Below are 14,613 nucleotides of genomic sequence, written 5' to 3' on the forward strand. Positions count from 1 at the left end.
TGCAAGCACCATGCTCTACCGACTGAGCCACACAGGACATATCAGATTACACCTGACACTTCTGTCTTATCTGTGAACAATGAGTCTCTGTGTGTGCATTTTTGCGTGCATTCGCCTCTGCATGCGTGCATGTGTGCATGCATTTTTGTACGGGAGTGCGTGTATTCGTGTGTGTGCGCGAGAGAGAGCGAGACAGGGTTCTACAGTAATTAACTCTCCTGTCATCTTTCTATGCTCCAGTGTGACTGACACATCCATTACCAGGCTGATACACCCTGCTCTTCCCACACAGCAGGAAATGGGAGATGATTAGAAGCATACTTGCTCAGGCCACCACTGGCCATGTTCTGTTATAATCTCCACCTGGCATAGCCAGAAGAGGACTGGCCACCCCTCATAGCCTGGTTCCTCTCTAGGTTTCTTCCTAGGTTTTGGCCTTTCTAGGGAGTTTTTCCTAGCCACTGTGCTTCTACACCTGCATTGCTCGCTGTTTGGGGTTTTAGGCTGGGTTTCTGTACAGCACTTTGACATAGCCCTTCTTACATCAGCTGATATGTAAATAAATTTGATTTGATTTGATCACTGCACTTTATTTGAACCTGACTATTGTCTGACAGTTCGATTGCAAGAGACGCTGTTTTTCTTCTTCTTGTAGTGTCACGCCCTGACCTTAGAGAGATGTTTTTTTCTCTATTTGGTTAGGTCAGGGTGTGATGTGGAGTGGGCATTCTATGTCTCGTTTTCTATGTTTCTTTATTTCTATGTTTTGGCCGTGTATGGTTCTCAATCAGGGACAGCTGTCTATCGTTGTCTCTGATTGGGAATCATACTTAGGTAGCCCTTTTTCCCTCCTTTCAGTGTGGGCAGTTAACTTTGTTAGAGGCATCAGATCCCTGTTAAGCTCCATGGTTGTTTTGTATTGTTGTTGTTGTTGGCGACATTCTACTAAATAAAAGGAATCTGTATGCTCACCATGCTGCACCTGTCACGCCCTGACCTTAGTTATCTTTGTTTTCGTTATTATTTTGTTTAGGTCAGGGTGTGACAAGGGTGGTTGGTTTAGTTTTTGTATTGTCGAGGTGTTTTGTATTGTCTAGGTGTTTTGTCCTGTCTAGGGTTTTTGTATATCTATGGGGTTTTAATGTCTAGGTATATATAGGTCTATGGTGGCCTGAATTGGTTCCCAATCAGAGACAGCTGTTTATCGTTGTCTCTGATTGGGGATCCTATTTAGGTTGCCATTTTCCATTTTGGTTTTGTGGGTTATTGTGTATGTGTAGTTGCATGTCAGCACTCGTGTTATAGCTTCACATTCGTTTTGTTAGTTTGTTTAGTATTCTTCGTTTAATAAAGAAGAATGTATTCATATCACGCTGCGCCTTGGTCTCCTCGTTGTGACGAACGTGACAGCACCTAGGTCCACTTCTTACAACGCCCGTGACATGTAGCTTATTTAAAAGTGTGAATACTTTATAATCAAGCTACTGAGAGAATGAGAGAGGGGTGACAGAGACAGAGAAAATAATGAAAGAAAATAATCATCTGGAACTGACCTAATGAACTTCAACAAAAATCCTTCACTCACATGAATGCCGTATAGCATCTTTCTGAGAAACAGTTTAATTTCGTGGTGGATGATGCTTCTTTGTATTGTTTTGATAAAAATGTAGCATTCTACTATAGCAATTTGGAGAGAGAGAAAGAGATGACAATAATGAAAATGATGACGAGACAAAAGAAGCTGACATTTATGTGTTAGGCATATAACAGGATCTATCATTTCCATAGAAGTGGGAAACCATCATTTGGTGTTTTGGTGATGGAGAAAGCTGTCTCGGGCGCCGCTTCAGAATCTTCCATAAGTGTTTAATTGGTGACTTGGTGATTTGGTGACTGAGGGAGAGAGACACACACACACACACACACACTTTAAGCTCCCTTGAGACCTCTCTTTTAAAGTCACGGATATCTCTTCTTCTAGACATGGTAGTCAATAAAGCTCATTGTTATAATTGCTCAGCATCCAGGATATGCAGTAAAAAAAAAAAAGATAACTGATCTTGTTTAGCATGGTGTCATTCTGGATGTGTCCCCCATGGCACCCTATTCTCTATATAGTTCACTACGTCTGACAAGAGGGCCCTGGTCAAAGGTAGGGCACTATATAGGGAATATGGTGCCATTTGGGATACTTTCAGAGTATTTACTTCCAATAACTAATAGACTCCGCATATTGAGTAGGTTCTGACAAGCTGTTTTGACAGAAGAATCATTTCCTGTGATGCTGTGAACACACGATGCAGAGATAAACGGGGATGTGTTTGAGTATCATCATCAGGGATGGTTTGTTTGTACAGTGGACATATTTGTGAAAGGCTTAACAATGATTTCCTACGCTACTAATGTTCAGGTGCACACACATCACACTGGGTTGAGCTCCACTGTATTTAGTTTAGAAATCAGATATCATTGGATTGGAGTGGACTGTCATACATGGCAAAATGACACTCAAAAACTGCAAACAATAACGGAATAACTATTTCAGTTGAGTTTAAATATCGAGGTTGAAGTTCATAGTTGGAAGAAAAAAATCTTATAAAAAAAACAGTGTAGGTCACAAGGTAATAGTTCGATTTAAACGTTTTTCTCTTGGTTCATACCATTATTTCCATCCAACCACAGAGATTTCCATTAGGATTCTAGAATATAATGACATTAGGAACCAGGGGGCCTCAGAAGCCATATTGTAGCACAGTAGTATTTCATCTACCCAGCTTGTTGGCCCACTGGCTTCTCATGCTCCAGGAGAAATAACTAATTTAGATGAAATAACAACTATTACGGGATATCATCCAACATGCCGATCTCATCAGGAGAACTTAGTGCAGTAATATGGGTGTAATAGCACCATGGGGTTACATAAACTGCTGCTCAACAGGACTCGTCTTCATCATAGGGCACAATTGGATCAGCGTTGTTCGGTGTAAGGGTTTGGCCGGGGTATGCCGGCATAAATAAAAATGTGTTCTTAACTGACTTGTCTAGTTAAATCATGGTTAAATAAAAAAAATTATAAATAAATTGTCATCTTCACCATTGTCATCATTATCACATCCTCATCATTTTCATCATCATCAACATTATTATCTGCATGATCATTGGCATTGTTTATCTCACACAATGACATTGCACATTCATATCACCTCAATAGGATTTGAAGAGAGAACCAAACGGATTACTTTTTAGGCTGCAGTTGTAAACTATTGTATTCAGGTCCAATAGTCTAGACAGAGGCAGAATCAGCTTTAATCAGAGGTGAACATAATTACCAAGTTCCCTCACAACCTCTCACCTCCCTTTATCTGACTAGGTGTGCTTTTTTGTTTAATCACTCTGATAAGGACAAGACAGCTGTAGACCATAATTATGGTAACTGACTGCTCTCCACTTCATATTACTGTCTGCAGCTCCTCTTTCCTGACAAACAGTTTGATGACAAACAAGGCTGTTAACAGTGTAAGGCCAGTTTTAATTAAAAGCCTAGGTCCAATACAAAATGATCTGTCCTTGCCTGACTAGGACTTTTCTACAGAATTCAGCAAGTAAAGTTTTTCTAAGGAATCAATTTGACATATTTAATTGGACGCTTTTGTAACAAATCCCTGTGTAAAACATACACGGATTATACCAAACATTAGGAACACCTTCCTAATAACACTGATGAAGTGGATCAATAAGGGATCATAGCTTTCACCTGGATTCACCTGATCAGTCTATGTCATAGAAAGAGCAGGTGTCCTCAATGCTTTATACACTCAGTGTATATTGACGAAAGAGATGGCTGATCATGATGATTCATATTGCCTTTTTTTTATACAGGTGCATATATCTTAAAATAGATGCCGACTCTTGGCCCTATGTGACCTAATCTCCCAGAGCAAGATGAGTGTGTCTCTGAATATCATAGCTGTAAAGTCTGGCACCATAATCCTATGGCACAGAACACAATCCACTCTATGGAGTGCTCCTTCAACAGAAAGGTGCGTGTGCTATCATCAGGATTAATCATCTCATAGTTTACGACTTGACTAAGAAGTCATTTTTATTGATCTCTGTTACCTCATGACATATGTGATGTATTGTGGCAGTGTGACACAAATAACTGGTCCACCATGTTTCAAAATTAACTGAAAATTGTCATTATGTTAAAACAAATAAGTGTGGACCCCATTATTAAATGCAAACACAAAGCTTCTTATAAGAAGTGACTCACATACCACACCTGTCGTCAAAGTATGACTGAATAGCCTACATTTCCCAAACATCTTATTATAGCCTGCAAGGTCAAATAAATCTAATGAACGTGAATTGCGTTAGTCTATGCGTCAAATTCCCCTCTGACGACTGGAAACATAATGATTACGTTTTCTGAGGACTACTTATACCTATCAAGATACTGAACTTGCATTATGAACTCAGCTCACATAAGCATCCATTTTGAGCATCCTCTTGAGTATTTAGCTTCGGGAACGACGAGCTCTTCCATCCGTGAGACTTTAGAGATTGCTGATTGGCTCAATCGCAACAGTTCTAAATGTGTTTTTTCCCAGCGACGTGGTAAGCACCGGGGGAAATACTATATTTGGTATAAAACCTCACAATCAACAGTTCCTACTGCAACACCACAGGGATTGAACTAAGCATAAAAAACAGAGGCAAGTATTGGCTTTTTATGGTTTGTTTTTTCTTGGCAACTTTGGAATGAGGATAACTGAGTTGAATTTAGAGTCCAATTAAGGATATGAATGGCTTTTTTCGTATAGTCCATGATTTAGCACTTCGTGAGAAATGAACAGTAAGTAAAACTCTAAATCACAAACGTTTTCTAATCAAGTCTTGGTGGATTCTCTCCCAAAACACATGGTCTCCAGTCTATGGCTGTCCCGGGGAACTCACTATGGAGGCTGCTTCTCTGTGCGTATTTTGCGCTCGCGGTCGGAGCGGACTGCGAGAAGGACTGTGCGCTCTGCCTCAACCGCATACCGGGACAACAGACGACAATTAACACTCTGGTAGGTCCACGATTAGTACATTTTGGACATGTTTTAATTCAAATGTTTTTAAAGTAAAGTAACCGGGTGCTACTTTTTCCGCGTCACTTTTTCGTGGGAAAGATTGCGCAGTAGCCAACCCATCTGTTTATTTTTGTGATTTCAATGTTAGGCAATGCTGTGTGAGGTGCATGTATCCTTGGAACACGGCTTTATTAAGCTCTTTTTCATTTATTTTGATGCAGGCAGACAATTAATGAAATACCAATTAAATTAGGAAACCCATCATTTTAACTGCACCAATATGAAATGTCATACTAGTTTCGGTTGAATGTTTAATGTAAGCTACAACTTGTGTTGTTGGTCTAACTGGTGACAACATGTAACCTCGAGACATTTCTATGCACCGATCATTCAGTTTTTAAAATTACATGAGTAGGGTAGTAGGGGGTAACTCCCCCCCCCCATGTAATTCACATAAAGACCACAAGATGTCATCAAATTATTTCTCCAACACTTTCCCCGGCTGGCACTCTTCTTGTTGAACAAAAAATGTTATTTCAGCAAAAGGATATTTGTGGTAAGTTTTTTGTAGTTGTAGATATATTCCAATGAAAATAGATCTATATATACAAGTAGGAAAGCCTTAAATGATCAACTTGTTTAGAGAGGAAAATGTAGATATTCTTTTAGTAAAGTAGTAATATGTTGGATGAGCGTGTTGGGGGCAACTCAACCCTCCACCCCCCCCCCCCCCCTTATGGTTATGAATGTGTTTCTACCTGACATTTAGACAATGACTAGCCCAGTTAGCGCTAGTTTATGCTAACTTGCTTGCTAGCAACTTCTCTAGCAGTAAATGCTAGCCAGCTAACTAGTTAGCATAAGATGCTAAGAGTACTAGCTAGCAACCTTACTACCAGATCGTCTGAGGTAAAATACATAAAAAAGATAACGTAACTTAATTTCAGTGGTAAATGTTTCCACTAGTTACTGATAGCTTTACAGTTAATGCAACTTTATAGAATTTTAGCTCTTTTACACAGCATTTTATGTCATATAAATAGCTTTTCAAATTATATCTCTCCCATTGTTTTCAGTCACAGGTGGGGACTGGATTAGTTGTGAGCAGTGCAGGAGGTGGGCTCATGAGTTGTGCTCCAATTTTACTGGGGATAGCTTTATTTGTGACCTACAGGTACAAATTAGAATCGTGCAATAGCAGAGCATAAGAGAATTGCCACATCAATGTTACACTGAGTTAATTACCTAAGTTATTGTTATTAAATGTTATATTCCAATGTTATTTAATGTTATTATTTATATTCCATTCCAATATTATATTCCAATTTTTTTTATGAATTAAAAACAACTAATTAAAAACCTTTTGCTCCTGATGTAATTTTAAAGACTGCTGGGATTTAAAATCTTGCATTATTAAAATCATATTTAAGTGCAATTGTACATGATGGATTGTATGGAAAAGGAACAACAAAGAAAAAACATAGAAAATGAATGTGCAGGTGAGTTAAAAAGAGGGACTTTACATCAAATCTCCTCGTAGTGCGGATATTAATGGTGACATTTATTTATTTAAATTTTTATTAGGATCGCCATGAGCTGTTGCAAAAGCAGCAGCTAGTCTTCCTGGGGTCCACACAACACATGAAACATGACATAATGCAGAATATTAATAGGCAGGAACAGCTCAAGAACAGAACTATATAAAAAATAAAATAAAGGCACACATAGCCTATATATCAATGCATACACACACAAACTATCTAGGTCAAATAGGGGTGAGGGGTTGCATTATCTGTTGTTTTTTTAACCAGGATTGCTGTTTATTTGAGCAATATGAGACGGAATGGAGTTCCATGCAATCAGGGTTGGGTAGGTTACTTTCTAAATGTAACCCATTACAGCTACTAGTTACCTGTCCAAAATTGTAATCAGTAAAGTAACTTTTTGATTACCCAAACTCAGTAACATAATCTGATTACATCCAGTTACTTTTAGATTACTTTCCCTTTAAGAGGCATTAGAAGAAGACAAAAATGAATGTTACCAATTGAACCACATCTATTGCAGGATAAATCAATGTTAAAGTTCACCTGGCCTGCCATCTATGGATGTAACATTTTACTTTATGGGTTGGTTATGTAGGCTTCTTCTAACCCATTGCTTTCTACTACATATAATATTTTGATTCAATTATATCTTAATATTAAAAACCAAAGTCTATCAGAATTCCAGTCATTCCAATAAATGTTATATCCCTTGATCTTCAACAATAGGACTTAGAAAATATGGAAGTATAGATTAGCCAAATTGTTTTACCTGAGCATGACCCCAAAACTAAGGACTTATTAGTCATGGAGGACTGATTGGGCTCATTGATTCGATTTGAAAAATAAATGCTGCGCTCATAGAATGGCATGCTTTGAGCACCACTGAAAAGTGCTATTTACATGTGAAAATGAATGCAATATTCTGCATTTGCTATAGGCCTATTGTTTAACTTTTTGTTGGTGATACTTTGATATCTTGATAATATGCAGCTGTTTAAAGGGTAAAACCACAGATGAAACAATAACAAGACCTCACCCCCCATCTGTTTTGGTAAAACGCTGAGGGATGGGCCTGGATAAATGTAACCACTCTCAGATTAATAGACAGAGCTATGGATGCAAGGACTGACCATCCACGATATCAAAATTATTTATTAACCATGTTATGAGGATATACAGTATTTGTTTACATTTACAATGTTTACAAACATTGAAGAAAAACAAGCTTATATTTTGGGTTCTCATGTAGTGTGACAGTTAAACTAAGTTATATTCAAGAATCAATGGATATGTTTATATATAAGTCCAAAAGTGGATGTAGCACCTACAGATTGCCCCTTTAAGTCTATAAAAAGTGTACAAGTTTGAACATGTGTTCATTAGGCCTATGGATGACATTTTTTTATCAGCATGAATTAGATTGAGCAATAAAAGCTCATAGTCTGGGATCCACACTGTGCAGCTGTTGCAAGAGCACATTTTTCATTGGCTGTCCACTGGTTTCAAAAACAGTGATTGATAGGCAGTTTATACTTCTTCAATTCAACCATTATTGGGTTCAAATACACATTTAGATTTGTGAACAGCCATCCACAACAACCACAATCCGTAAGGTGCAAATAGCTAAATGAGAGAGCAGCAGTGTGATTCACATCAATGCGGTATGTAGATAACAATAATAAGCGATATCCGTATCGCCTCAGACTACACCACTGCTGTCATCCTTACCTCCAAGGATTTATTCAAATAGGATAATCTTTGAATGCAGACAGCAGTCGTACCAGTAAGACATAACTTGGACTGTAGCCTACAAAAGCCTATTCCTGCTCTTTTCCTACAATCCATCAAAGCCACTTGGTATGTCATCATAGTGGTCTCTGACTTGTGGTCAGACTCGCTCAGGTGGAACAAACTTACACTTACGCCTTTTTTCAATTCTGATTTGAATGTCATTGAGAAAACAGAGGTGTCCATTTTTTTTTTGCAAACCTCCTTTCTGAATTTAAAAGTAATCCTCAAAGTAATCATCTAGTTTTTCAGTATCTATAATCTGATTACAATATTTTTGCTGGTAACGTAACGGATTACAATTACCGTTTTTTAAATAATCCGTTACATGTAATCCGTTACTCCCCAACCCTGCATGCAATAATAGCTCTATATAATACTGTATGCTTTCTTGAATTTGTTCCAGATTTGGGGATTGTGCAACCCCATTTCCCCCCCATATTTGATTTAAATCATTAAAATAAAATAACTAGACTTAGCTTTTAAGTATTACTTACTAAAGAATTTCTAAATCAAAGTGATAAAATGGATTTTAACTCACTTGTGTGAAACCCTATGCCTTTTCTAAAAACAACATTTCATGAAACAACTAAAAAAGTGTAAACTGTAGCCATTTATTTCCCTTTATAGTTCATTCGCCTAAGCATGACCTTCATCCACATACCAATTTTTTCCAAACGTTGCTTTTTTGTGTCAGCAATTAGAGATTGTTATTAGGGGGGGCTAGTTACCCCCTAGTACCCTATTTGGTTTAATTGAGACATTTACAACAATATAGCTTGTATTAAAACCAAGACTGTTGCGCATGATCAATTTCCAGGGACATTTTCACTTTGTTTAAAGTTTAAAGGCAGGTTTTGGAGTGTCTGAATAAGATTAGACAATTAGTAGTACTAGTTTATCCCAAATGGTCAACATCGAACAACAAATTACAAAAATGTACCACGATGAAAGGTAAGAGGGCTCAGAGTGGTGCAGCGGTCTAAGGCACTGCATCTCAGTGCTGGACGCGTCACTACAGACCCTGGTTCGATCCCAGGCTGTATCACAACCAGCCGTGATTGGGAGTCCCGTAGGGCCGCGCATAATTGGCCCAGCGTGGTCCGGGTTAAGGGAAGGTTTGGCCGGGGTAGGCCGTCATTGTAAAATAAGAATTTGTTCATAACTGACTTACCTAAATAAATAAAAAGAGTTCAGTCTCCAGAAAACCTGTCTTTATTTGTGACCTTAGTGTGTTTTAGCCTCACCAGGGGGCAGCATGTTAGTAGTTATGAGCTTCAATACAGCCTCAATTAAATGTTACTCTTCATTAATTCAAGCATTTTCTCAGGGTTTGATTGACATATTTCAGAGAGAGTTTATTTAAGCAAAAACCCCTGTGGTGCCTTATTGCTATTATAATCTGGTTACCAACATAATTAGAGCAGTTAAAATACATTTTTTGTCTTACCCGTGGTATAAGGTCTGTTATAAACTTGGTGGGTCGAGCCCCGAATGCAGATTGGCTGACAGCCATTATATATCAGACCATATACCACGGGTATGACAAAACATTTATTTTACTGCTGTAATTACGTTGGTAACCAGTTTATAATAGCAATAAAGCACCTCGGGGTTTTGTGATATATGGCCAATATTCCACAGCTAATGACTGCCCAGGCACTCCTCGTTGCGTCCTGCGCAAGAACAGCCCTTAGCCGTGGTATGTTGGCCATATACAAAATTCAAAAGGCACTCGCACATCTGATCAATCTTATTTGCAGGTGCATGGCAACAATTGAACAAGATGAAGGGAAAAGGAAACCGCACACTGCTCTTGATAGTATCACTGATCTTTAAAACGCTTTATGTATCTGCCTCACGGCCTTCGTCAGAGCTTTTGTCAATTTTTAAAAATGTGCACTTTATGTAGACCTAGCCCCACCCACATCCGTTCCACACACATCGATGGGGGTTGGAGGCAAAGGAAAAACAAATAAATGCTACCAAATATAACAATATGCATTTCATAAATATTACAAAAGTGTATAAATAAGACGTATGAAACACGTCTGTAAAACCACAATGTGGACATAGCAAGTTTTCATTAGTCATTGGGTACATCTTACGAAAAACAGAGTAAACTTAAATAGGCACATAATTCATGTTCAAATTCACAACATAACATTCATAGGCATTTCATCATTAAGTCCTTTAGGAAATAATGTCTGGAGGGTGAAAATCCCAAAACATTCTATTTTTCTCAGAGTATTATTAATAGCACCTATCTGATATCTTAACTTTCTCTATCCCACAACATCTAAAGGTAGAAATGTCATGCTTGGATAATGGATAATCCCTGTCGTTTCTCCTGATTGAACTTTTATGTTCTCTAATTCTCTGTTTGAGAACGAGAAGTTTTACCGACATAGCAGAGCCCACATGGACATTTAATAATGTTATTATTATTATTATTATTCACCTTTATTTAACCAGGTAGGCTAGTTGAGAACAAGTTCTCATTTTGCAACTGCGACCTGGCCAAGATAAAGCGTAGCAATTCGACACATACAACAACACAGAGTTACACATGTAATAATGTCATTTATTTGGAACCGTTTTCCTGTGTGTGGGTGGCAGAAATATTCACACTTCATCATATTGTTGCACTGTGCGCATCCTCTGCATTAATAGCTACCATTTGGTAGAGGGCGTAAAAGAGCCTGTCTGATTTTCTTTTGTGGCTGGCAGTTGGCATGAACCAATTTATCGCGTAAATTGCGATCTCTCGTATACACAATAAGTGGTGGATTTTTAAAATCAGCCGGCAAAACTGGGTCCGATGATAAAATATGCCAGTGTTTTTTGATCACACCTCCCACTTTTCGCGAGTTCAAAGTATATGTAGTTGTGGACATTACACAGTGTTCTTTAGCTTTAGCGGGTCTTTTTTTAACAGTTCATCTCCTGTTTCTCCCAATGCCAAATTAAGAGCTTCATCAACACATTGTGGCGAATAGCCTCTTCTTAGAAACCGAATGCGCATCTCCGCTGCTTTTTCTAGATAACCTTCTGTGGAGTGGCATATACGGCGCAGTCTGAAAAACTGACTTCTTGGAAGTCCCCTTTTTAATGGCTCAGGTTGGAAGCTGTCCACCTGCAATATAGTATTTCTGTCCGTTTCTTTTCTATACAGAGTTGTAAACAGGGTTCCATTTGATTTCTCAATCCATTAATCAAGGCAATGAACACGTTGAGTGTCACGTGCAATAGTGAATTTGAGATTGGGGTCAATGTCATTGAGTAGTGCCATAAAATCTGACAGCTCTTTTTCAGTTCCTTCCCATATGCAAAAAAATGTTGTCAATATATCGATACCACTTCAGAACTTTATTCAAAAATGGGTTTTCGTTTTCATTATTAACAAAACGTTCTTCAAAAAGACCCACATAAAGGCGAATGTGGAGTCCATCGATGTTCCATTCGTTTGGAGGTAGTATTCGTCGTCAAACCTAAAATAGTTGTACGTTATGTACCCAATGACTAATGAAAACTTGCTATGTCCTCATTGTGGTTTTACAGACGTGTTTTATACACTTTTGTAATATTTACGAAATACATATTGTTATATTTGGTAGCACATATTTGTTTTTCCTTTGCCTCCAATCCCCTTCTATGTGTGGAACGGATGTGGGTGGGGCAAGGTCTACATAAGGGTAAAAAATTTAAAAAATTCACAAAAACTCTGCCGATAAGTAAAGCTTATTAAAGATCAGTGATACTATAAAGAGCAGTGTGCGGTTTCCTTTTTCCCTTTTTCTTCATGTTGGCCATATACTACCACACCTCGTGCCTTATTGCTTAAATTTACCATGGCTGTCAGCCAATCAGAATTCAGGGCTCCAACAACCCAGTTTATAATTGTTCTTAGAGATCATTTTTTTCATATTATTCAAATACCACCAATAAAATAAAGTAAAATAAAATGAATCTGAGACGTTTATTTTCCACGAGATAATGTATTCAGAATGATCTGTAGGCTATACAAAAGCCCTCTTCTCTGCTGCTTTGATGTGCTCAGAAATAAAAAGACAAGTGCTATGAGGCATTAGATGTAGGCTAGTAACAGGCTTTGAGGAACGTCTCATTAACTGTGTTTGCCAGAAGCTGTTTAATGAACCAGATAAAAGTGTCCCTCCATCTGTTTCCCATCTTACTTATTTAATTACTCTTAAAACTAATAGAGAAGTATCATAACATATTGGTATAGGCAAATAGAATCCATTTGTTTGTACATCCAACTGTGTCTTTCTGGCATTGGAGAATAGCGGCCGCACCCAGTTATTTCACGCATCAGAATTGGACTTGTTTCTTCTCCTGTTAAATATTGTCTAATTAAACACTACTCTATATGTACAATTTGCCTTTTTATGGCAAAACATATATCACTATATCACTCCAGACAATATATTATTTCTTCATGGCTGTGTACCATGTGCCCCTTGATAGAGACAAGTCTCAAATTAAAACTAGATTTACAGAAAGGAAATGAGTTTGTGAGCCTCTGCTACACTTCTGTGTTTTGAGGTTCCCCTCCCCTTCATATCTTTGCAGACATGCTCAATAGAATGTGAGGGCAGCCTGGACACCACGAAGCTCCGCCTCTGCCGAGACATCCTATTGGAGGAGGAGCCTGTCGCTGTTGACGAAATCAAACAGGAAGGTGTGGAGGGCGAGCAGCACCAGCTGGCCAAGAAGTATGGCGGCTTCATGAAGCGCTACGGGGGGTTCATGATCAGGAGGAGCCCACCCGTACAGGATGGAGGAGTGCAGGGAGGACAGAACAGCCCAGTGGCTGAGGAAGAGGACATCCGTCTGGAGATCCTGAAGATCCTGAATTCAGAGGCCGAGGCGCAGAGAGACAGAGAGTTGGCCAAGCGCTACGGGGGGTTCATGAGGAGAGGGGGGGACTTCGGGGCTCTGGAGGTGGCGGGCAGGCCATTGAAGAAGCGTTATGGGGGCTTTATGAGGAGGGTAGGGAGGCCTGAGTGGCTGGAGGATCAGAAGAACAAGGGGGGGCTCCTGAAACGCTCCTGGGAGGGGCAGGGGGTTGACTCCCCCCTGGCTGAGATACAGAAGAAATATGGCGGATTCATGGACTAGGGGCGGCCCCTTCTCCAACCCCTCCTGATGAGTCTGGACTCTCAATATTGATCAGATGATCCATTCTTATTCTGTTGTTGTGCTTGTACTGTGCTGCTTTTTGTTTGTTTGGGTTTACTGTGACAAAAAAAACACTTAGCCTATCAGGTGATGATAACTCCATTTATGACAACCAGTACTGTATGTTTTATGGGTTTGGTTATTTATAAATTAACCCGTGTTCATTGTGGTGTACGCGGGCTGGGGCATGTGTGGAAAACCAATCATGGCATGACCTGTTTGCTCTCTCTCTTTGACTTGCCACTGTTTTTAAATCGATAGTTAACTTTTTTGAAGTGTTAGTTGATTTTAGACTTACCTAGGGTATAGTTGTGTCATCCAAACCATTTTTAATGGTTGGTTATTTAGTATTGCCCAGAATCTCTTGGCAAGGCAAGATGAAAATATGTCGGTGGCTAGACCTACTTTCCACCGTGCTCACACTTATCTCAGTATGCTGATGTCGAAACATGTTGCTTTCAGTTGAAAATGTCCTCGTTTTGTGTTCTTTCTATAGAGAACAGAACAGCATTTGAGACCAATTAGTTGTACAAAACCTAATAAACCCATGAATCCTGCAGAAATAATTGGACTCCGCTCTGTCATGTTCTGGCTGTTTGATGTGTTTGTCAGCTTGGGAAGTGGAGCTAATGCTACTGTCTCACTGCCAAGCCCACCTGATAATAACTCTGGTGTTAGTGGTGAGGATTGGATTCATTTGACAGATTCACTCATTTTGGGGGGAGATTTATTAAGCAAATGTAGGTGCTTTGTAGCCTGTCTATATTTTTGTACACATTGCTCACGTGAACACAAAATATTAACGACAATTGCCTTTAGATGTTGTCTCTTAGCTCCCCCAACTTCACGCAGTACCAAGATCAAATCTAGGGTATGCTCGGCTGCTCTGTTCAGGCACTTGAAGACGGGAAAAACAACGAAGAAACCGCGCAGAAGGTAGTTATATGTCAACAAGAAGTAAGTAGACAAATTCCTGTTTTAGTGAGTATCTTTTTTGCTTT

The 14,613-nt window shown here is 39.0% G+C and overlaps 1 protein-coding gene across 1 annotated transcript; it reads left to right on the forward strand.

Moving 5' to 3' along the window:
* The first annotated feature begins 4,305 nt into the window (after positions 1–4,305).
* On the forward strand, positions 4,306–14,178 carry penka (proenkephalin a). Its single transcript, XM_064928020.1, has 3 exons — positions 4,306–4,715; positions 4,932–5,072; positions 13,004–14,178. Exons 2-3 carry the CDS (start codon positions 4,935–4,937, stop codon positions 13,550–13,552), a joined length of 687 nt encoding a protein of 228 aa, XP_064784092.1. The 5' UTR covers positions 4,306–4,715; positions 4,932–4,934; the 3' UTR covers positions 13,553–14,178.
* Positions 14,179–14,613: the final 435 nt, after the last annotated feature.

Source organism: Oncorhynchus masou, chromosome 3, assembly GCF_036934945.1.
Source record: "Oncorhynchus masou masou isolate Uvic2021 chromosome 3, UVic_Omas_1.1, whole genome shotgun sequence".
NCBI lineage: Eukaryota > Metazoa > Chordata > Actinopteri > Salmoniformes > Salmonidae > Oncorhynchus > Oncorhynchus masou.

What these genes read in the sequence shown, in the direction of transcription:
- penka (XM_064928020.1), top strand. Translation starts at nt 4,935, where the DNA reads ATGGCTGTCCCGGGGAACTCACTATGGAGGCTGCTTCTCTGTGCGTAT. An exon ending in AGACGACAATTAACACTCTG is followed by an intron (nt 5,073 to 13,003) that starts GTAGGTCCACGA and finishes ATATCTTTGCAG; the next exon opens with ACATGCTCAATAGAATGTGA.